This window comes from Asterias rubens, chromosome 2, assembly GCF_902459465.1.
Source record: "Asterias rubens chromosome 2, eAstRub1.3, whole genome shotgun sequence".
NCBI classification, from domain to species: Eukaryota; Metazoa; Echinodermata; class Asteroidea; order Forcipulatida; family Asteriidae; genus Asterias; species Asterias rubens.
Window position 1 is genome coordinate 23,164,304 of NC_047063.1, and position 21,220 is coordinate 23,185,523.

The following is a 21,220-nucleotide window of genomic DNA, read 5'->3' on the forward strand; positions in this document are numbered from 1 at the left end:
ACTGTCGAAGTGGTATGCATTTTGAGTGTCTAAAATTACATAAATAGTAGACTCGGGAGTCTTGAGTTTTATAAGAGTGATAGTTGTTTCAATAAACATAAGAGCCTTTAATGTAATTTTTGATATAATGATACTACGTATATAAATCACTAGAACCATGAAGGAAAAATGCTCGAACTGTTCGTCCCTCTTGTTTTTCTTCGCTCATAATTTATCTTAGCCTACAAACAACCATAGTAGCCCACACGGTGCGCGGTGTGTGTGGTGGCGCTGTTTACGTTTGCATTCACCCATCCATCAGAGCCATACGGCTCTGCACCCGTGTATTACTGGCAAGCTTAGAGCTATTATTGGGTGCGTTCGTTTAGCTCCCCCGGGTCGACCCCGGTGTGTGGCGGATTTTTTTTCCAGGACGAACGTGCGCAGATAATTACCCACAATCGTCCTGAAAAAACAGCCACACATCGGGGTCGACCCAAGGAAGCTAAACGAACGCACCCAGAATTGAACGCAGCTCAAAAAATTGCCTGTAATATTTTGTCGTGTGTGTGGGCGTTTGGGCTATTTTACAAATTGCATGGCTAAGAAATCTCAGCAGATTGTTTGTTTGATTTTTGTATTCCATGACGGAACTGAGCCATCACCTTGACAGTTCCGCAATTCGCGCCCAGCCCGGATATTATTAGTTTAAAACTTTTTCAGTTCCTTATCTGCCGACTCCGGTTTGATAATCGTGTTGTGCCGCCTTTGAGAATGCCCCTTTTTCGAATAATATGAATCACCTTCACAGGCAGTGGACACTATTGGTGGTCATTACTCAATTCTTGATTACGAGTAAAGAGGAGAGGTTAATTGGGGGATCAGTTTGTGAGAAACAGCTCCCTCTAAGTGACGTAGTTTTCGAGAAAGAAGTAATTTTCCATGAATTTGATTTCGAGACCTCAGATTTAGAACTTGAGGTATCGAAATCCCACATCTGAAAGCATATACAACTTCGTGTGCCGATGGTGCGAGAAGGGTGTTTTTTCGCAAGTTCGACGACCGAATGAGCTCAAATTTTCACAGGTTTTTTAATGAGATACACACCAAGTGAGAAGACTGGTCTTTGTTAATCAACAAATTCAACAAATTTTGAAACATTGTTACCAAAAATAGCGATCTATTCTTGATTTGCACTTATGGCTTTCTATAGTTTTCCAATCTGGGTTGGCAAAAACTCGGGCTGTGACGTTGCAAAAGAAAGGTCTATAGTCTTGGGCCAAGACACCTTTTGTCAAGTGACGTCATGGCTTGATTGTCAGCAGAGCGCGCCCTCTTCCATTCATATTACTGCGATTGCACAAACAGGGGGATTTCCCACATTTCAGTCTTCTTTGAATTTGATGGTTGCGGCTCTTCGACTCTTGTAGATTTTGAGGAGCTACACTGAAATGTTGGTTGTCAAAACACCATCATGATGTAGGACGACAAACTGAAGTGTTCTTCTTTCATTACCGTCTTCAGTAGTGTTGTTATTAGCAAGTTAACTTAACAAGATGGCATATAATCCGCATCGGAAGCGGAGGGACCCTGAGTCTTCATTGCTTACTGTGGTCTTCAGGGATACTTTGATAAACTATCTCAATTTAGATGTGGATCTACTGGCACAGTTGGTGAAATTGGAGCTAATTACTGTGGGTAAGAAGACAATGTTGGGTCAGTGTTTTACGAAAATGACAGATAATCTTTTTAAAATTTTTTATTGTAAGTCAATATCATTGAACAGTCATGTCTTCTGCTGGTAGATGGTTCCAGTCCCTACTTGTCCTAGGAAGAAATGAACTGTTGTATGCATCCTCAGTAATACAATAGAAGTATGATGATTGCAAGTTAGCGTTGATGTATCCGGCAGGATATTTTGCTGACTAAACCGATGGAGATGGAGAGGAAAAGTATGTCCAGGCTAGGCCTAGGGCTAGGGCTTGGATGTTTGCCAAAGTTTATATCGAAGAAAACGTCTTGGTGCAGGAGGAATTTATAAACCTGGTACAGCTGAATCCTCAACTGAATCTGTTTCATAAGAATGTCTGTGATCCAGGGTGTCCAAGTCTAAGAAACGGTGCTTACGAAAGTAGGGATTTCTGCGCTTACGGGTTAACAGTATTTCATGGGTTAGCAGGGAAGTTTTGCTTGCGTGCGTGAGTACTCCTCATCACTAGATATTCTTCACTTGCATCTTTGATGGACATTTTGTACATGTTTTGATTCGTTTTTCTGATGTCTTTTATTTCAGATCAGGCTGAGACAATAACTAAAAATCTCAGTGGGATTAAGCTTTCAGTTCATCTGCTACTGAAGATGATAGAAGAAGTCCAGAATCCAGACAAAGTTTCTTTGTTCATGAAAGCTCTCAGAAAATCTGGTATGATACATTTTTATGAAAGTAGTGTTCTCAACCCCGAAAACACATTATAATAAATTTTGTGACAAGGAAATATTATCGTCTGGCTACCATTTTAAAAATCACCCATCAACACCGCAGAAGTACAGTACGTTTGCCCATGGTATATTGCTATTGTTGCTATTTTGTGTGAGTGGAACGCACCCCAGGCTTTCCAAACTCACACGCCGCCCTTCTTCAACTCTCTTCTTGTCTCCTGTCTATCATCAGAGCAAGACTTGTCTTGAGTAGACACTTAAAGGAACACATTCTGACATTGCCTTGGATCGGACGAGTTGGTCTATAAAAAGCGTTTTTAACCGTTTGTTATAAAATGCATATAAGATGTTTTAAAGGCAGTGGACACTATTGGTAATTACTCAAAATAATTATTGGCATAAAACCTTTCTTTGTGACGAGTAATTGGGAGAGGTTGATGATATAAAACATTGTGAGAAACGGCTCCATCTGAAGTGCCATAGTTTTCGAGAAAGAAGTAATTTTCCACGAATTTGATTTCGAGACCTCAAGTTTAGAACTTGAGGTCTCGAAATCAACCATCTAAACGCACACATCTTTGTGTGACAAGGGTGTTTTTTTCTTTCATTATTATCTCGCAACTTCGATGACCGATTGAGCTCAAATTTTCACATGTTTGTTATTTTATGCATATGTTGAGATACACCTACTGTGAAGGCTAGTCTTTGTCAACTACCAGTAGTGTCCACTGCCTTTAAAAGTAGAATACAATGATCCACACAAGTATCACTTGAAATGGCACGGTTTTCCTTTTACGTCGCGAACTAACACGGTCGGCCATTTATGGGAGTCAAAAATCTGATTCCCATAAATGGCTGACTGTGTTACTCGACGAGGAAAAAGGAAAACCAGGCAATTTCGAGTGATACTTGTGTGGATCATTGTATTCTACTTTTATAACATCTTTCTAACCATGCATTTTATAACAAACGGTTACAAAAGCTTTTCAGAGACCAACTCGACCGATCCAAGGCAACGTGTTCCTTTAAATTCCAACTTTGCCTTCATATCGATAAGTTGAAGTTAAAGGGAGTTTTGAATTTGAATACTGTGTCAGGGTGAATGTAACCCAGTTGTTATTAACATTCCAGGTGAGGACACAACCAATGCTCTACTTGCAGACTTCATTGCTGGAGTTAACAGCCCTCAGGATTTTGACATCGAGCATAAACTCATCACTGAGTTTTACCCACAACTTCAAGACATAGATCCTGCAGAAATGGCCATCTACCTTACGTACATAAGTCCTGATGAGAAGCATAGCTTGATTTGTAAACGAGAGGTGGGAGAGATCTCCCAGGCCAGGACTACTTTGTTGCTACTGACCCTCAGGACCCTTGAACCGGGTTGGTTTGAGGTGTTTCTTTGTGCTCTGGAAAATACCAATCACGGGAGTATCGCAGAGAAGTTAAGATCAGGCAGACAGAGAGGTGAAAATAAAGAAATATTTGGGCTCCTTGATTTTTAAATAAAAATAAGTTAAATACAAAAAACACAAAAGTTCACATTGGTCTTATCATTTGAAGATAATGATGGTAGAAAACTTCCCTTAAAATGTTATTTGCCGAGATGCGGTAGTTTTTGAAAAATAAGTAAAACAATTTCATAAAAATAGTTTTTGTCTCAGTGAGACATGACGAGAACTGTTAAACAAATTTTTTGCTGGATGCTGCCTATGCAGATCCGATAAATGCTTTCATATTATAAGTTGGAGAGGTCCGCAAATGGTCCATGTCGTAGTTTCTTCGTACCCAGTAAAACAGGAGGTTATATAATTATTGTGTTGGTCATGCGTAGAATACGCTTGTGAGGTTGTTTTGAGTGTGCAGAATTTTGAGTGTGCAGAATCAACGACGTGTGTCGATATTATTACCAAGTCAGTGAGTGGCGGTATGGGAAGAAAGTTCATAAAAACGACTCATTCATCCAGAAACCCTAAAAAATATTTATTTTTATTTTTGTCATGGAAAAAAAAAACTTGCACAGGGCATCGTGCAGCAATATCACCACAAAAACAGCATGCTGTGGGTGCAGTGGGTTATGTTGAGCCCTGTGACAGTTATTCAAATACACCTTTCTCTTCAGAATCTATACTCTTAACCTAGACTTTTTACAATTATTTTACAGCCCTGATGTCAAGAAGCAAACAGAAAGAAAACAACCCTTACTCAGTTATTTCCAGAAGTCTGGAGTCACTCGCCCTACTAGATGGTGATCCTATGGAAGATGATACAACACAGGGTCAACCAACAGGTGGTATGTAAAAAAGCACTTCGCTGGATCATTATTGAGGGCTCTCCAGTGAGCTCTAAACAAAAGCCCTGTAATTGGGAGAGTTGTGGGAACAGGGGTTGATTTCAAACCTACTCTTAAAGGCAGTGGACACTTTTGGTAATTACTCAAAATAATTATTAGCATAAAACCTTACTTGATAACGAGTAATGGGGAGAGGTTGAAAGTAAAAAACATTGTGAGAAACGGCTCCCTCTGAAGTGAAGTAGTTTTCGAGAACAACGGCGCACCCAGGATTATGTTTTGTTTGGGTGGGCTCGAACCAATTTATTGGGTGGAGTCCAGGGACCGGCCTTACGGCCCCTGGTGGGGTCTAGGAGCGAAGCCCCGGTGGGGGTCCAGGGGGCGAACCGGAGCTCTGAGCTTTCTGGCGTTTTGGGGGTGAAAAAACAAGCCTCTTTATGCATAAATTAAGAAGAAAAACATACCTTTTAAGCACTTCTGATTCATGTAAATGTATCGTTTATAATAATCTTGCGACTGCAAAAATCAGTCAATAACTCAGCAAAGGTTTTTGTTTTAAATAGTAATGCTGCGGACGTGGTTGAAAAGAGAACATTATAGGCGGTGCTACCTACTCTTCATCACTGGGCGGCAAATTCCATGAATAAGGAGGCGACAAACCCAGAACCTACAGATAAACCTTTGTTTTGCGAAAGTGGTGTCGCACAATAATAATTTTTATCAGATTACTGTTCAAAAATGAAATAATAACTTTAATCAGGGCATAAATGTCATATGAAATTTGTTAAGGTAAGGATTGCAAACCTTTTAATCCCTGAACATAGCCGACTAAAATGAAAAGTGTGGAAAAGAAGCAACGCGTGGTGATCAACATTCGATCGGGTTGGTCGATAATCTGGTTTCATGCATATTCAGTAAAAACATTGCGGGTAAAAAAAACATTACTATCCGGCGTTTCTCAAATTTAAGTGTAGTGACTAGAAAACCATTAAATGCTGGAGCGACCAAGAACGATATGATGAGATATATTTTATCCTGGACAACGGGTTTCAAATGCTTAATATGTTATTGTTGCAAGTTTACACAATTACAAGGGAGTTGTCATAAGATCATTGCATCAGCAAAATCTTTCACCTCGCACCTTGCCCCTCGCGTTATCGAATATCCCAGATAAAAGAGTTATTTTGGACGGGGGAAAAAATTCAAATGGCAAAGGAAGAAAAGAAAATACATCCACTGGAAATAAAAACCTAAAACTACACACGCATTTGCGTCTGTTCTCCCTCGGCTCTTTTTTCCTTTCCCCAGTCCTCCCCTTCCCCATTATTATTTTTTCCTTTCTTCTTTCCTTCCCTCTCTCTCTCCCCCGTTTTTGTTCCCTTTTTTTTCTTTTTGGGGGACCCTCTTTGCGGGGGGGGGGGGGGGGGGGGGAGCTCAAGCCCCCCGAGCCCCCCCCCCCCCGCCCCCCCCCGGTGCGCCGTTGAAAGAAGTTTTTTCATCCAATTTGATTTCGAGACCTCAGATTTAGAGTTTGAGGTCTCGAATTCAAGCAACCAAAAGAGCACAACTTTGTGTGACAAGGATGTACCGTTATCTTTCTTTCATTATTATCTCGCAACTTCGTGTGACAAGGGTGTTCTTTCTTTCATTATTATCTCGCAACTTCAATGACCGATTGAGTTCACATTTTCACGTTTGTTATTTTATGTATTTGTTGAGATACACCAAGTGAGAAGACTGGTCGATAGTGTCCAGTGTCTTTAAGAGCTCTTACAATGGGCCCATCCAGCTGCGCGAATCTCTTCTTGGAGTGGTAATAATACACATTTGTTATTTCATTTTCCAAAGATTCCTTTTCAATGGAAGAGATCGACGGCAGTGCGTGGGGTGGATATAAAGAGCCCTCCTCTACAAGATTACACAGGACAACTTCATTTGAGTAAGTGACATCAAACATCAGAGCTTTTTGTTTGTTTGTTTGTTTTGTTTGTTTGTTTGTTTGTTTGTTTGTTTGTTTGTTAGATGATCTTTCCATCAATCAAGGCAACTCTGCAACGTTCCATTGGGATATCAACACCACGCTGGCAACAGCTACTCTCTCTCGAATACAACAATGGTTTGATAACTATAACAACCGTATTTATAACGGATACAAAGCGCCAGGTATTATTTACTGCAAGGAGTGGGGCGAATTTTGAGATATAAGACCTATATCCTTAAGCACCATGTAATGGTTTACAAGGTGCTGTGGTGCAATATTCTGCCAATCCAGCCAGGGAACACCGGGGCGAACCCCTTCTCTTTTCGATAAGTGCACTGGGTTCTTTTACATGCATTTACACAACACATGGGACCAACGGCTTTACGTCCCATCCGAAGGAAGGAGCAATGGTTATGTGTCTCGCTTTAAAAGGACACAAGTGTCACGGCTGGGGATTCGAACCCATACTCTGCTGATCCGAAACACCAGAGTTTGAATTCGGTGCTCTTAACCGATCGGCCACGACACTCCCATAGTCTATGATTATGAATTGCACAACCCAGGGGTTCTTACTAGACGACAACACTTATTTTATTGTGAAACCAGTAGTTAGATTGGTATAGGTTTCAAACCTCACAACCTTGTCATGATTGCAAGTACTGCAGTATAACCACTGGCCTGCACTGACAAGTTCATTGGCATCAAAACAAACAGAGCTTTAAAGACAAACTACTGGGTTGATAATTCTTAAGGAAGCTCACTTTAAATAAAAAGTTAGTGTACAAGCCCTCGCAGAGGGGATGTCTGAAAGAAGTCTGTTAAAATTGAGAACACTTTTACAGTAATACAAATAAGAGTATTTTAGTACCAAATTCTTGAGCAAACGAAATATTGAAATTTATTTTATAACAAACTGAAACATCTTATGTGGTATTTACAGTAGTTTTGATTAAAAACCAGAACATTTATATCAGCTTTCAAAACCTAGAAAAGTATTTTTTTTACAATTTTTATTTTGTTTTTGAATTTAAGTTTTCTTCGTGATTTCTTCCCTGCCTTCACCTCTTTGCCATGGAATGCCAGACTGTAGTCTTACTGTCTGTGTTTTCTTGTTAAAAAATTGCAAAGTGAAATTGCTAAGATATGTGTTCTACTCCATTCACGGGCCTCATCAGCACATTACAATGACCAATTATGCTTTTATTCTCAGTTCACCAGACGCGTCACGTCGAGGATTTCAACAACGATCCCGTTCGTCCAGCATGAAACGCCCTCACCCAATGCACAGTCGGAAATTGTCTTGCAGTCCGAAAAGAATAGGAATTGTTGAACAAGGGTCACTCAAAAGAAAAAGGAGTCCATCGGAAGAACGCCCTCTACAAGGTTCGTAACATTCCTCAGATGCCTCATAAACGACAAATACAAATTTCCATTCTACCCAAGATTAGTTAAGATCTAAAACCTGAACTACCATCTAGTAACGGGCTTCTCTTCCTTCTTAAGTCTGAACTCCAAATCGCTTTGTTCTTGAAAAATCAGAAAAGTGTGATTAATTAGCCTGAAAAGTCTATAAGCCAACACCATGTGTACATGCAGGTCAGCCGGTCATACTCATTAAAATGTTCCCCTTTTTTCCAAAGAACCAAATATCATGCCTGTAGTATATATGCGCCACCCATCTCAGCATTCCAGCAGGTTGCCCTGCCAGCAATTAGAATCCTCTATAACCTACAGCTGGCTCTAGGATTCTGTAAACCCATTTCGGCTCTTGTAGGCCTACAGTGTAAATAGCGCACCACTTTTGATCTGATTTTTCTCCACTTTGCACCAAGTCCCCAACGTGTACCACCCCAAGTCTAGCTTCCTACATGAGTTCTTGGGATTATCCCACTCATAGTCTCAAGGGATTTTTCACAAAGTTTGCAAGATGTTAAACTTGTGTAAATCTTTTGAATTGGTTGTTGCATTTCATCAATTGCAGTATTCAATATCAACAACACAATATATTGACCAACATCTCTCACACTCTAGTCTTCTGACGATGACTATATAGAGCAAACTAGTTGAAACATTGAAACCAATTAAAAACTCACTCCCAGCAGTTGAGTTGATAATGAGAAGTCCCCTCGATCCACTAAGTGAAAGCAGATAGTCCTGGCCAATTTTCTACCTTCTGCCCAGGATATAAGCAGGACAGTTCTTTTCAGAACTGAGAAGTCTCCTGAATTCCAAAAGTCTACTCCGCTGTAGTAGACAAATCCCCTGAGAATACCCCAAAATTTACTTTGGGGTAGTAGAAGCGCTATATAAAAAATCTAGATATCCACTCTCACTTCACTAGGCAGTCTACTGATTTTCATCAACCATATGCTCGTACCACACTAACTCCAAAAAGTGTCAAACATGAAGGGCCTAAGCTTTGGAATTCCTTGGATACCTCTTTGAAAAAAATACAGAGTTTATTCTTATTCAAGCGGAAACTTTCTTTACTCCAACCTCAAGTTTACTTTATATACTAGCTATGCCAATATTTAAGTTGGAATTTAGTTGTAATAGTGTTTTCATATTGTTGTATTGTTCTTTGTTTTGTTATTGTATGAGTGGGGTCTCTACTCAACAAGCTGATGCTTCTTGGAGGCCTCCATCCTCACACAAATTCCTATTGTACTACTTATGTCTTCCTTAATCAATATAATATAATGTAATGTAAATTATTTCACTTTTCCTTGTGTGTGGTAAAAATAGAAGAAATGAATGAATGAATGACTATAGAGTATCACCAGGGGCCAATTTCATAAGCACGAAAATAGCTTGCTTGTTTTACACATGTTACTGGCAAAAATTTCATGCCATATACATTGCTTGTGACTGGTATTTAGCTGTTGTTTATTTAGCATAACAATTGAGTGGACTCTTGGCCGGTAATCTGATTTTACTAAGCAAGGATTTTTTGGCTTAAGCAAAATTTTGTGCTTAAGCAGCTCTATGAAATTGGGCCCTGAACCATATCTACACAGCAAGTAAACACCATGGTGCTTAAGAAACCAAATATATATCAAAACAATCTTGTTGTTTGCTTCATCATCAGTTGTCCACCACCATTATCACAACACTGTGAATGCACCCAACAGTACCAATTCGACGATAGTGTTTGGTGGAGATAACAATGCCATCAACATCTTGAAGGAGGACAAAGGTCATGTGTCAAGTAAGACATCTTTTCATTCAGTTATTAAATTGTTTATGAAGATATAACCCACATCTCTGACACCATATTCCCAGGTCGCTGAGCTTCAAAATGAACATGACGAATTAAGTAGTTTTATTGTTACCAGGGGCCAAGTCGCTAAAGCTGTTAAGCAGAAAATACTGCCTGACAAAACTCAACGTATTTTTGGCTGATACAATAATTTTGTTAAGCAATACTTTTCTGTGCTTTGAAAGTTTTTGTGCTTACATGCTTTATGAATTTTATCCCAGGTGAAACAAACCTGGATAATCTTTGATCGTTGAAGATTTGTTCGACACTTAAAGGTGAAATTGTTAGAACTAATGATGTATCGTACCCTTTGGTGTTTAGAAAAAGCATTTACATGTAGGACACAACCCGAGCCAAGACTCGACGGGGAAGACCAACCTGACCATGCTGCGATGCCTCCCGAAGATGATATACAAGCTGGCACCATGGCCACAGGAGACTCATTCACACCACAAGAGGGTAAGCTACTAAACCATTACTCAGTGCTTTATAGGAATAGCCGTCGATTTCACAAAACTCTTCCTAACTTAAGACTAATCTTAGGACTTAGGACGAGTCCCAACCCTGCACTGTAGCATGCAGACCTTAAGATTAATCCTAAGTTAAGACGAGTTAAGACTCTTTGTGAAATCGAAGGCTGGTCTCATACTTCAAATTGAAGCTCAACATACCGTGCAGGAAAAATACTGTGTACTCTGATATGCCCCTTATAGGGGTGTTTTTATTAAGTTATCAAACAAGCACGAGTGGAAAATATAGTTCTTCTGCGTCCCCCAACGTCCCCCAACGAGGCCGAAGATAAAAAATGCTACATAAGAACCAAGTATAGGTATTATTATTATTATTATTACTGTAGGCAAGATCATCGATGGATGGTTGGGGGTTAGAGGTGAACCCATCTTAATTTCATTTACAAATCATTTCTGAATGAACACCCCCATCCCAGATATCTATCTCAAAAGCTCCCAGTTAAAAAATTTTAGCGAAAAAAACCTAGTTACCCCTCCAAGGATATGTTAACTATGCTAATTTGTCACAAAAATTTATCTTATCATATATTGAAAGGTTTGCGGTAACACCATGTAATGACTATCTCTAAATGAGTGGTTCTGAAAATAACTGTTGGTTTCGACTTGACGTTTCGATCAGTATGCTCTGATCGTCTTCTGGAGAGAATTGAAACCAATGGTTCTTTTCAGTTCTTCAGAAGACGATCAGAGTCAGAGCATACTGATCGAAACGTCGAGTTGAAACCATCGGTTCTTTTCAGAACCACCCCAACTCATTTAGAAATAGTCATTACATGGTGTTACCGCAAACCTTTCCATGTCGTTTTTCCACCTCGCAAAGTTTCAAATCCTACTTGTATTATTTTAAAACTATCCTTGAAATATTTCTCTCTAGATAAAACAACCTCTGCAGCGCAGAGGCCGGTGTTATTTGACGACCAACTGGAGCTTGCTGAGGATGCAGTCAGGGGTAAAAATACCGTCTTGGTAGCACCGACTGGATCCGGTAAGACTCACGTGGCGGCTTACATCATCCATGATCACTTCATCAGTCAACGACCCAAACCGATCCGAGACAGATGTGCCCTGTTTCTTGTGACCACGGTAAGAAAGGCTTGGTTGACTTTGGCTGAACGGCCGTGCATTTACCACTAATTTGTGACCTATCCACCACAGCTGATCATTTGGGGCCCTCACTTAATATAAAAATACGTCAAAGATACAAAGAGTGACAAGACTTGGGAGAAGTCACGTGAAAAGGGGAATTGTTTTTTTTTTTAATCAGGAAATATTGGAAAGTCCAATGGCATGCTTTTCACTCTGGTTATTAAGATTGGGCTATAAAGTTCATGGACTGATTAAAAGGTAATTTTTTGTTGCCAGAAACTTTTACAGAATATTAATTTCTTGTAGTGGGCATAGGTATTTCTTGGGGGCAAGAGTTCTGCTGAGCACAGGAGCTCAATCCCCCTCCCCTCTCCCCGCCTTTGTTGTGCCATTGTTGGTATCTTTAATCTTTGGGGTATAGGATTGAGTACTCTTTGCACAACTATCTTATAAGAAGCTATTGCTCATCCGCAAACCTCAAATTTAACTTTTTATTGCACTTACACAGCATATGGGATTTGAGGCATTGCATAGTGCAGCATCAATGTATATTGGGTTTGCGCCAAAACCGTGTGTATATCAACTTGGTAGATTGTTCTTTTGAAAACTTGTTTTGCTATATATTCTACTACTGCAGAGTAGATTTTTCAGAGTTCGGGAGACTTCTCAGTTCTGAAAAGAACTGTCTTGCTTTGTAAGTACTACCTGGGCAGACTTGACCATTCTTGTATTTTCCCTTGTGATCTATTAATACTTGTTACTGTATAATAGATGTTATGGGTAAAACCAAAAATTAATATACTTGTTACTGTAGTTATAAAAATTTGCAAACAATGAAAGTTATCTTTAATTTTCTCTACAGGTGAATCTGGTCGATCAGCAGAAAAATAAGTTGAGGGAATTACTCCTCCCCATGGATTTCTTCTCGGTCATCGGTTTATTCGGTGCCTCGGAGTCGACCCTTCAGAAAGAGATGACAAGCAAGAATGTGATCGTCCTGACTGCCCAACTCCTGGAGAATGCCCTGGACTACATCCCTCTGGATCAATTCTCACTGTTGGTGTTTGACGAGTGCCATCTCTGTCAGGTCAGCCATCTTTGTTCCCAGTATAAACCTTTTATTCCTGTTGATAACCAAACCGCTCCGGTTGCCATGGGATGGCAGAGTGTGCACAAAACATTCAAACGTGTTATCAGATGCTGAGCCCAAACTTAATTTGTTCGCAACTTTCATTTATAAAAAATAGATCCCATAATTGGTTGCTTGATTTCCAATACTGTTTTTGATTATGTGTGTCATCAACTCCTTGTGTTGCTTTAAGGCAGTCACACTATTGGTAATTACTCAAAATAATTATTAGCATAGAACCTAGTTACTTGGTACCAAGTAATGGGGAGCTGTTGATAGTATAAAACATTGTGAGAAAAGGCTCCCTCTGAAGTAACGTAGTTTTCGAGAAAGAAGTAATTTTCCACGAAGTTGATTTGAGACCTCAGGTCTCAAAATCAAGCATCTGAAACCACCACCTTTGTGTGACAAGCGTGGTTTTTTCTTTCATTATTATCTCGCAAGTTCGACGACCAATTGAGCTAAAAGTTACACAAATTTGTTATTTTATGCGTATGTTGAGATACACCAAGTGAGAAGACCTGGTCTTTGACAATTACCAAAGGTATCCAGTGTCTTTAATTTGATTGGAGGGAAATAGAGCGTAAAATTTTGAAGCACACCTAGTTAACAATTTAATTTTTTTATTTTATCCGCTTTAGAAAGACCATGCTTACAACACTATCATGGCACGCTACCTCAATGAGAAACAGAGTGGAAATACCAACTTACCACAGGTAAGCTGTATGGACTGTAATTGTGGTTGCATTAAATTGTCTCTATATTTTTTTTAACTGGTAACTAAACAAGCTTTTATCGAGCTTGAGAGAGAGAGAGAGAGAGCAGAGCAAACAATTACGAGCAGTTCACAAAGGTTCCAAGGATTGTTCCTCATCTTGACTCAAAGACTTGAAAGTATAGTCTAAACCATGCCATGAATTGTCGGGGTTGGGGTTGATTTTGAAATTGTCTCTGCTCAAATTTATTATGATTCAAAACATTTAATCTCTGCTTTTGTTCACTGAACTTAACATAATGCTTGAGGTTAGATCTTCCAGTCTTGCAATAAAAAATAAAAAAACCTCTGTACATCTTCTAGATTTGCAATTCCCTTTATCCGACAGATCATTGGAATGACGGCCAGTCTAGGGACCGGAAAGGCAGGCCATCAGCACCAAGCAGATCAGCATACCATTCAGATATGTGCCAACATGGACGCCCAAAGCATCTCCATGGTAACAAGGCACACAGAACAGCTGAAGAACCGTGTGAACATTCCCAAAGAGGGTAAAGGCATAGTTTCTTTTCAGAACAGGAAACCTATTCGAGTTGGTTGGATAAAAATATAGTACAAGATTTGTATTTACTGGCAAGTAAATTTTGTTAGGTTTCTTTTCTGAGAGCTCACTGATTGTACAATTTATACCAGTGCCAATCCTCCTGACAAATATTTCCATCTAGACTACTGTCAAAGTTGAGAATTCATCCAAAAACTTGGACAATTGTTGCTTATTTTGATTGCCGCAATCAAAAACAAAGTTCATATACTTGAGTGGCTCGAGTTAGGTCACTCACCATGCTGTCTTTTCGATTGTTTTCGTTGAAATATGACTTTTTCATTGTATTAAGTCTTCAAAGGTTTTTTCAGATGTGTTTTATTGAGAACTACAAGATGGAAGAAATGGACCTTAATGTTCTCATCCAAAATCAAAAACAAAAACAGTGAATAAAACACAAGGCCTATAGCGATAAGTAGTGTGTGACTTACACAAAGCAATGTTAATCTTAGTGATGAAGCATCAAGTGTCTTGCTTAAGAACACAAGTGCCACAACCAGGACTCGAACCCACAGCCTGCTGGTTAGAAACACCAGAGCTTGAGTTCATTGAGCTTGACCGCTCGGCCACGACACGCCATGTGTAAGGCCTGGCCTATTGTTCTGAACTGCAGATCAGATTTTAGAGCCTAGCGTCCGTTGTGCTGTGTGCTCTCTTTCACTCAAAATAATAATGATATTTCATTTATTTATTTGAAGTGGAACCGATGCAGGTGAACTGCAGGCAAGTTAACCCTTTTGCTGATAAAATCAAGGAGATTATGAAAGAAGTGGAAGATCTGCTACTGGAATCTCCAAGTAAGTACAGAGTTTGACCTAAGTGGGTCACTCACGCACCATTTGCTCGTGTAATAGTGGCAAGGGACATTGTTAAATGGGAAACGTTCGTTAAGGGAGGCAAAGTGCTTGATTTCTCCAAAATTGTACACGGAGAAAAATTTCTACTACTGGGTAAAAAGTTTCTTTTGTCTTCTTGCTGTATCAACATTTTCTGCACTGTTTTGCCAGAATTGGGGAGGGCAGGTGCCAACCCCCTTCCCTGCAACCCTGGGTCTCACACCTATGGCCGGGGGGTTGGACATTTCCATTTCTAGTCTACCATACACGCCAGTCGATGTTTTGTTACTGGGAAAAACAAGCTAAAAAGTGTGAAGGATTTTTTATTTTTGACCTAATGTTAAATTAAAATTTGTACAAGCTAGTTCAGAATTACAAATTTAGTTATAAACATGGAGGATAACTTCTAACTAAATTTGCAAAAACAGATGATTTCTTGCGGGTACCTTCAAATTTGTGGACTATGGTTTTTACCATGTATTTTCATACTCTGATTAGCTAACTGCACCAGCTAGGTAGTATTTAATTAGTGTATTTGTTAAAAGAGCAAACTAAAAGCCTGGTTAGTTAAAAAAAGAGCGTTCTCCTGTATTTTGTTTGACAGGTTCTGCAATTCGTCGGCACATGAGGAATGAAAAAATCCCAGGTGAGAAGGGAAGCCAGGCCTACCGTCAATGGTGCGACAGAATGAAGAGAAATGCGCAAAAAATTATCACGCAAGATACTGATTATCGCATTCTCCAAACATGCATCAGGCATTTGATGGTAATAATAAATTTCAATTGTTGATTCTAGTTATAAGAAGGAGCATTTTCTTATAGGGCAGCTGGTGGCTAGTGTGTATAAAGCCTGGGGTGCGTTCCACTCGCCAACAATCTCCAGTGGAACGAGTTGTGCACCGCCACCGATGGGCAATTGTTGGCAACCATACACGAACATACTTCTGAGGTGTTGGCGAGTGGTTTTTAAAATGGCGGACTAGCATACGGTATTATTTTGTTGTCACAAGCATAATTGCAGTGTATTTGAGTGGTTAAATGCAGATTTGAAACAACAAAGGTAATTAGTTGATGTCATGATCTAAAGAAGAGGACTACATAAAGCGAAAACAAAGTAAAAAAAGACTACGTATTGTGCCACCATCTTCATCTCAGGGCGCCGCCATATTGATATCGGGTAGTGCACGCCAATTATTCCAAAGATATTATATTGCAATATGTTTTCGCGAGTGGAACGCAGCTCTGGTTCATACTTCCTGCGAATGTGAATTTTGATGTTACAAAGTTGTTTTTGCAAGGAATGTTTTGCGGAGTTGAGTGCGTCAAAATTCGTGTTGCATTCGCATTCGCAGGAAGTATATGAACTAGGATTTAAGCGCTTGGCCTTTCACCACTGTTGGCCTGGGTTCGATTCCCAGCTACGGCCATATGAGAGTAGAGTTGTGGGTTGACACTTTCTCAGTTTTTTTCTCAGGGCCCTTCGCTTTTCCTCCCAGTGGAAAATTAAACACATTTCATCTCTGGCTGTACTCCCGTGTCATAATATGGGTCAATGTGGCTGACTGCGAGAAAGAGCCTTTAACATGCATTATGTGACTTTGACCATGTTTTAGCTGCGTCCTTTATTTGCAAGTCAACTTTGCAGCTGCTATCGTGCGAGTTAATTTGATGATTAGCCTCCGAAATCATTAGCAACAATTTGCTATCATGTTTGTTTTAATGCTCTTTGTCTGGAAATGCCTTCACTCCTCAGCAAATGTCTGCCTCAAAAATATTCTCTCTGTTTATCATTGTGACAGCCAATTCCGTAAACTGTACCCCCAAGACCCCCACCTATGGGACAAACTTCCTAAATCTGCCAGTCTGACTCAATGATGAAATTTAAAAAACTAACATCCAAAAAACTTGTTTTATTTTTGATTCTTTATTTGTTCAGCACCTTGATCTAGTGTGCAAGAAATGTGCGCTTTAAAAGGACTATGTTTTATTATTATGCTAGCTGCAATGCTAATTTTTTTGACCCTGGATATATTTTTCTTCTTTACTCTGCAGGGTTATAACTCAGCACTGCTAATAAATAAGCAGGTACGGAGTAAAGACGCCTATAAGTACATCGATCAAATGATTGACACAATGAAAGACCGGATAGGCAGTTTCGTTGAAAATGACTTTAAACTCTTGAAGATCTTCAGTGGTAAGTTACCTGAACCTCAAAAGACTATGGGTCATCATAATAATAATAATAATAATAATAAACAACATTAATATAATAGTAATTATCTTCAAGTACGCGCTAATCCTCCAATCAGATTGGCAGAATGGAGTGGTGATAAAAACCTATATTGCACGGCTAATATCACTACCTTCGTCTTGTGTGTTCTATGGTCACGCGCCAAGTTTGGTTGAAGATAAATACATTATCACAAGCTCGCTCGTGGAAATACGGAAAACATAGCGCGTCTGCGTCCCATATCCAACTCGGCCTTCGGCCTCGTTGGATATGGGATGCAGACGCGCTATATTTTTCCGTATTCCAATTGCGCTTGTGTGATAACTTGTATAATAATATCAAGTGCTGTATCACACCCCTAAGGGGTGTATCAAACCGCTCAGTATTTTTTCCTGCAAGGTACATGTATGTGGAGCAATGTTACATGAGGCAGTTTACAGGTAACCAGTTCTTGGCAAGCTCACAGAAGAAAAGGCATTTATGTTTGAATTTTCACATTTGAATATTATTTCTCCTAGGGATCGAAAAACACTGTTTGAAACATTACTCATAAGGTGGTCCTGTTGCATGCACAGCAGTTGGTTGCCGGCAAAAGTTGTCTCTTACATGTATGTGTGACAAGGCCCCAACAATGTTTTATAGAAACAAAATGAACCTTAGGAATCACAAATAAACTTTGTAAGATTACTCACATGGGCTTCTTATGTAGCGCTCAAATACGTCACTCAGTAAGGTTCTTGGCGCTCCAACATTATTACCCCTGGCCATATATTTCACTCCTTATTAAAACTCAGCTCCCTGGGGAGTAGCCTGTGCATACAGTGTGTACGCACCAAGCTAAATCAGTCACCTGACCCATCTCTGCTCTCACAGGTACCTCAAGTTGAAGAGAATCAATTATAATTGAGTGTCTTGCTCAAGAACAAAAACCCACACCCTCATGACTTAGAGTCGGATGCACTAAACTGCTCAGCCACAGCACACAGAGTAGACTAGAATATATTGGGCCATCGCAGGAGGTGAATCTTGTTGTTCTTTGCACTGGAAATTAATTCATTCACCGTTTTTTAAACATGCTACATGTAAATGATTTCAGATGAGCAGAGGGCTTTGGAGAGGATCAAAGACGACCGCAACAATGAGAATCCACTTCTTGAGAAACTCTGCGAGATCATCTTGGAAGAGTATCAAAACCGTCCTAAGTCAAGGGCCATCTTGTTCGTCAAGACCATCGATACCACTCACGCTCTTCAAGACTGGATCCTGGATACTCCGGAATTAGAATTCCTTAATCCCGGAAGGATTGCTGGGTCAAGAGGTCAGTGTGACGCTCACATGATCAGTTTTTTTATCTGAAATAAGCAAACTGTATGGATGGATAATAACAAGTTTTGGCACGGTCCACTGAACCCTAACTATGCTGAAACTTTTCGCAAAAGATCTTCCAATGATCGTGGAGTCTTGGCCAAGTGTCTTGGGTTTCAAGTCAAGAGTAATGTGAGAAACCATTTTCAATTTTCAGCATGTAAACACATTGTTGTCCAAAAGCAGCTGTTGCATTTTTTGTTACAGTTTTCTGGAATATGACTTCATTTCAGAATGAAACATTTCACAGAAAATATATACAAGTACTCAGTTTTCAGACTAAAACCAACAAATTATGTTTTTTTCCCTGCCTATCCTGTATAAATCCTTCAAATCACATTTAAAGCAACTTGTAAAATATTTTTCTTTTTTCAACCTTTTCAGATATGAACTCCAACCAACAGAACAAAGTGATTGAGGATTTCCGCAGAGGTGACCATCACATGCTGGTAGCAACCAACCTGCTTGAGCAGGGTACCGACGTTCCGGCTTGTAATCTGGTCATACGGCTGGATTATGTGCCAAGTGACTTTGGGCATGTCCAGATAAAGGGTGAGTTTTGACACGTCAACTTTATCCATCAAGGAATTTGTTCATAGTGTGTAAAAGAACTTAAATTGTTTCAAACACCTGAAATGGCACTGCTTCATTCATCATAGCATACATAGGTATTGCACTGCTATTAAATAGCACTGCTCTATAAAGCGCAATATAAGAATCGTATAATTATTATTACTACATACATGTAGTATATATATGTATATATATACTACATGAGTTAGAGCTTTTTTAAAATCAAGCTTAGGATTTGCAGCACACGTACCTGTGGTCATTTTGAAATGAACCAAAATCCCATTTTATTTTTAAAGAATGGCATCTGTGAAATTATCACGATGATTGAGATACATGTAATAGGTTTAAATTTTGCCTCAAATCTCTCGCAGGTCGCACTCGAGCCAAGGATGGCAGAAGTTACCTCATCTCTCTGATCGACTCCAACGCGGCCGATCGCGACGGTGCCAACCGTCAGCGCGAGGCAATGATGACACAAGCAGCTCTTAACCTCAAAGCTTCATCAGATGTAGCGTTTCGAGAGCAGATGGAATCCCAACAGGAAAGAGACAGGATCAACCGAGAAGTCCGGCAACAACAGAAGAGAGATATCGTCGAGAGTAACGCAGGAAAGCGGTTCAGTTTTCGCTGCGGGATATGCCTGAAGCACGCCTTCTTCTCTGACGAGATTGGAGTGTACAGGGGATCACTTTACGTTGTCTTGGATACTCAATTCCCTCCGCAGATGAGAATGAAACCTCACCCGAAACCCAAGAAACTCGGCCAAGACTCTACGATCATTGGGAAGATCTACTGCGAGAAGTGCGAGCACGATTGGGGTTCGTTGACACGTGTCAAAACATCATACTATCCATCTATACGAATCGCTCAATTCAGCCTGGTCAATGTTGTCACTAATGAGGACGGTACTTACAAACGGTGGAAAAATTCACCTTTTGATGCTGAAAAACTTGAAGATCTTTCGCAAGCAACTGCTGTGCAATTTCTAGTGACCTTCTGAAAAAACTGATAAAGTTGTAAGGGAAATTCCTTCCTAGTTATGAGACTATAAACAGACCAGAAATTGACTTGTAGCACAGTCCCAAACAAGACCAAGTACGATTCCTATTTATGAGACTATAAACAGACCAGAAATTGACTTGTAGCACAGTCCCAAACAAGACCAAGTACGATTCCTATTTATGAGACTATAAACAGACCAGAAATTGACTTGTAGCACAGTCCCAAACAAGACCAAGTTCGATTCCTATTTATGAGACTATAAACAGACCAGAAATTGACTTGTAGCACAGTCCCAAACAAGACCGAGATACGTATTCAAGTGTCAAGAGAACTACCAGTAGGAAGTAATAAACCACAAGGGAAACTGACTGGGTATACAGTAGTACAAACCAATTTCTGAACTTTAGATTTATGTGGCAGTGCTCTACCAACTGAGCTATCTAGCCAGTCAGAAGTCATACACCCTTTTTAATCATGGATAACTATCAGATTGCAAAGAGGTTCAGCAACACTTAATTATTTCAATTATCATTCAATCAAACCAAGCCACAACGATGGCTTTAAAATTTAGGTTAAAAAAAGCAGTATCATATACTCAATGTTTTTAAATTTCAATATTGTGTTTAAATGTGAATGTTTTTAGTATGGCGGGTTGCCCGTTAAAATTTTCCTTGTTTTATTTTGCGTTAAAACTAGAAGCCAGTCTCTTTTTTCGTACAAATCAGTTGTGGTCATACATTTTGATGACAAGAGTTGGAGGCAGAATTCTGAACGTCTATTTTGGGGCAATATTTAGAGCTCACAAAGGTTACCAGCCCTAAAGCAATGCCAATTGTATCATCTGTGGCTGGTATCTTGCTCATTTTTACCGGATAATAATAACAGACCGTTTTTATAAAGCGCTTTTCACGCTGGAGGGGTGTCTCAAAGTGTGTTAACATTAATACCCCTGGTCACTGGGCCTTAAATCACTCCTTAAACCATCTCAGCTTTTTTCCCATAACCACATTACTTCAAAGTGAAATGATTCAGTCTCATGCTATATATTGAAAGCTGCTGTACCTAATAATAATAATAATAATAATATTGAAGTCTTATATAGCGCACGTATCTACCAAACAAGGTACTCAAGGCGCTGAGTATATACAAACATCCAGAAAGATAGGTTATTACAGTGATGGATTCTGAGACCCAACTATG

At 39.7% G+C, this 21,220-nt stretch overlaps 1 protein-coding gene across 3 annotated transcripts; it reads left to right on the forward strand.

Moving 5' to 3' along the window:
• The first annotated feature begins 1,366 nt into the window (after positions 1–1,366).
• Positions 1,367–20,712, forward strand: LOC117306870 (probable ATP-dependent RNA helicase DDX58). Of its 3 annotated transcripts, XM_033791431.1 has the most exons (19): positions 1,368–1,677; positions 2,273–2,401; positions 3,550–3,888; positions 4,586–4,714; positions 6,563–6,653; positions 7,906–8,078; positions 9,784–9,903; positions 10,276–10,413; positions 11,359–11,567; positions 12,433–12,657; positions 13,341–13,415; positions 13,803–13,965; positions 14,714–14,812; positions 15,456–15,616; positions 16,903–17,044; positions 18,177–18,398; positions 18,830–18,997; positions 19,390–20,051; positions 20,100–20,712. In XM_033791431.1, exons 1-18 carry the CDS (start codon positions 1,536–1,538, stop codon positions 20,016–20,018), a joined length of 3,354 nt encoding a protein of 1,117 aa, XP_033647322.1. In that variant the 5' UTR covers positions 1,368–1,535; the 3' UTR covers positions 20,019–20,051; positions 20,100–20,712. The 3 variants fall into 3 exon arrangements, with proteins under 3 accessions (XP_033647323.1, XP_033647322.1, XP_033647321.1); XM_033791430.1 differs by having other exon boundaries at positions 19,390–20,712; XM_033791432.1 differs by lacking the exons at positions 18,177–18,398; positions 18,830–18,997 and having other exon boundaries at positions 1,367–1,677; positions 16,903–16,917; positions 19,509–20,712.
• The last annotated feature ends 508 nt before the right edge of the window (positions 20,713–21,220 follow it).

Coding starts and splice junctions, on each gene's coding strand:
- LOC117306870 (XM_033791430.1), top strand. CDS start 1,536: ATGGCATATAATCCGCATCGGAAGCGGAGGGACCCTGAGTCTTCATTG. Junction 10,414..11,358: donor CTCATTCACACCACAAGAGG/GTAAGCTACTAA, acceptor ATTTCTCTCTAG/ATAAAACAACCTCTGCAGCG. Junction 18,998..19,389: donor TGGGCATGTCCAGATAAAGG/GTGAGTTTTGAC, acceptor AATCTCTCGCAG/GTCGCACTCGAGCCAAGGAT.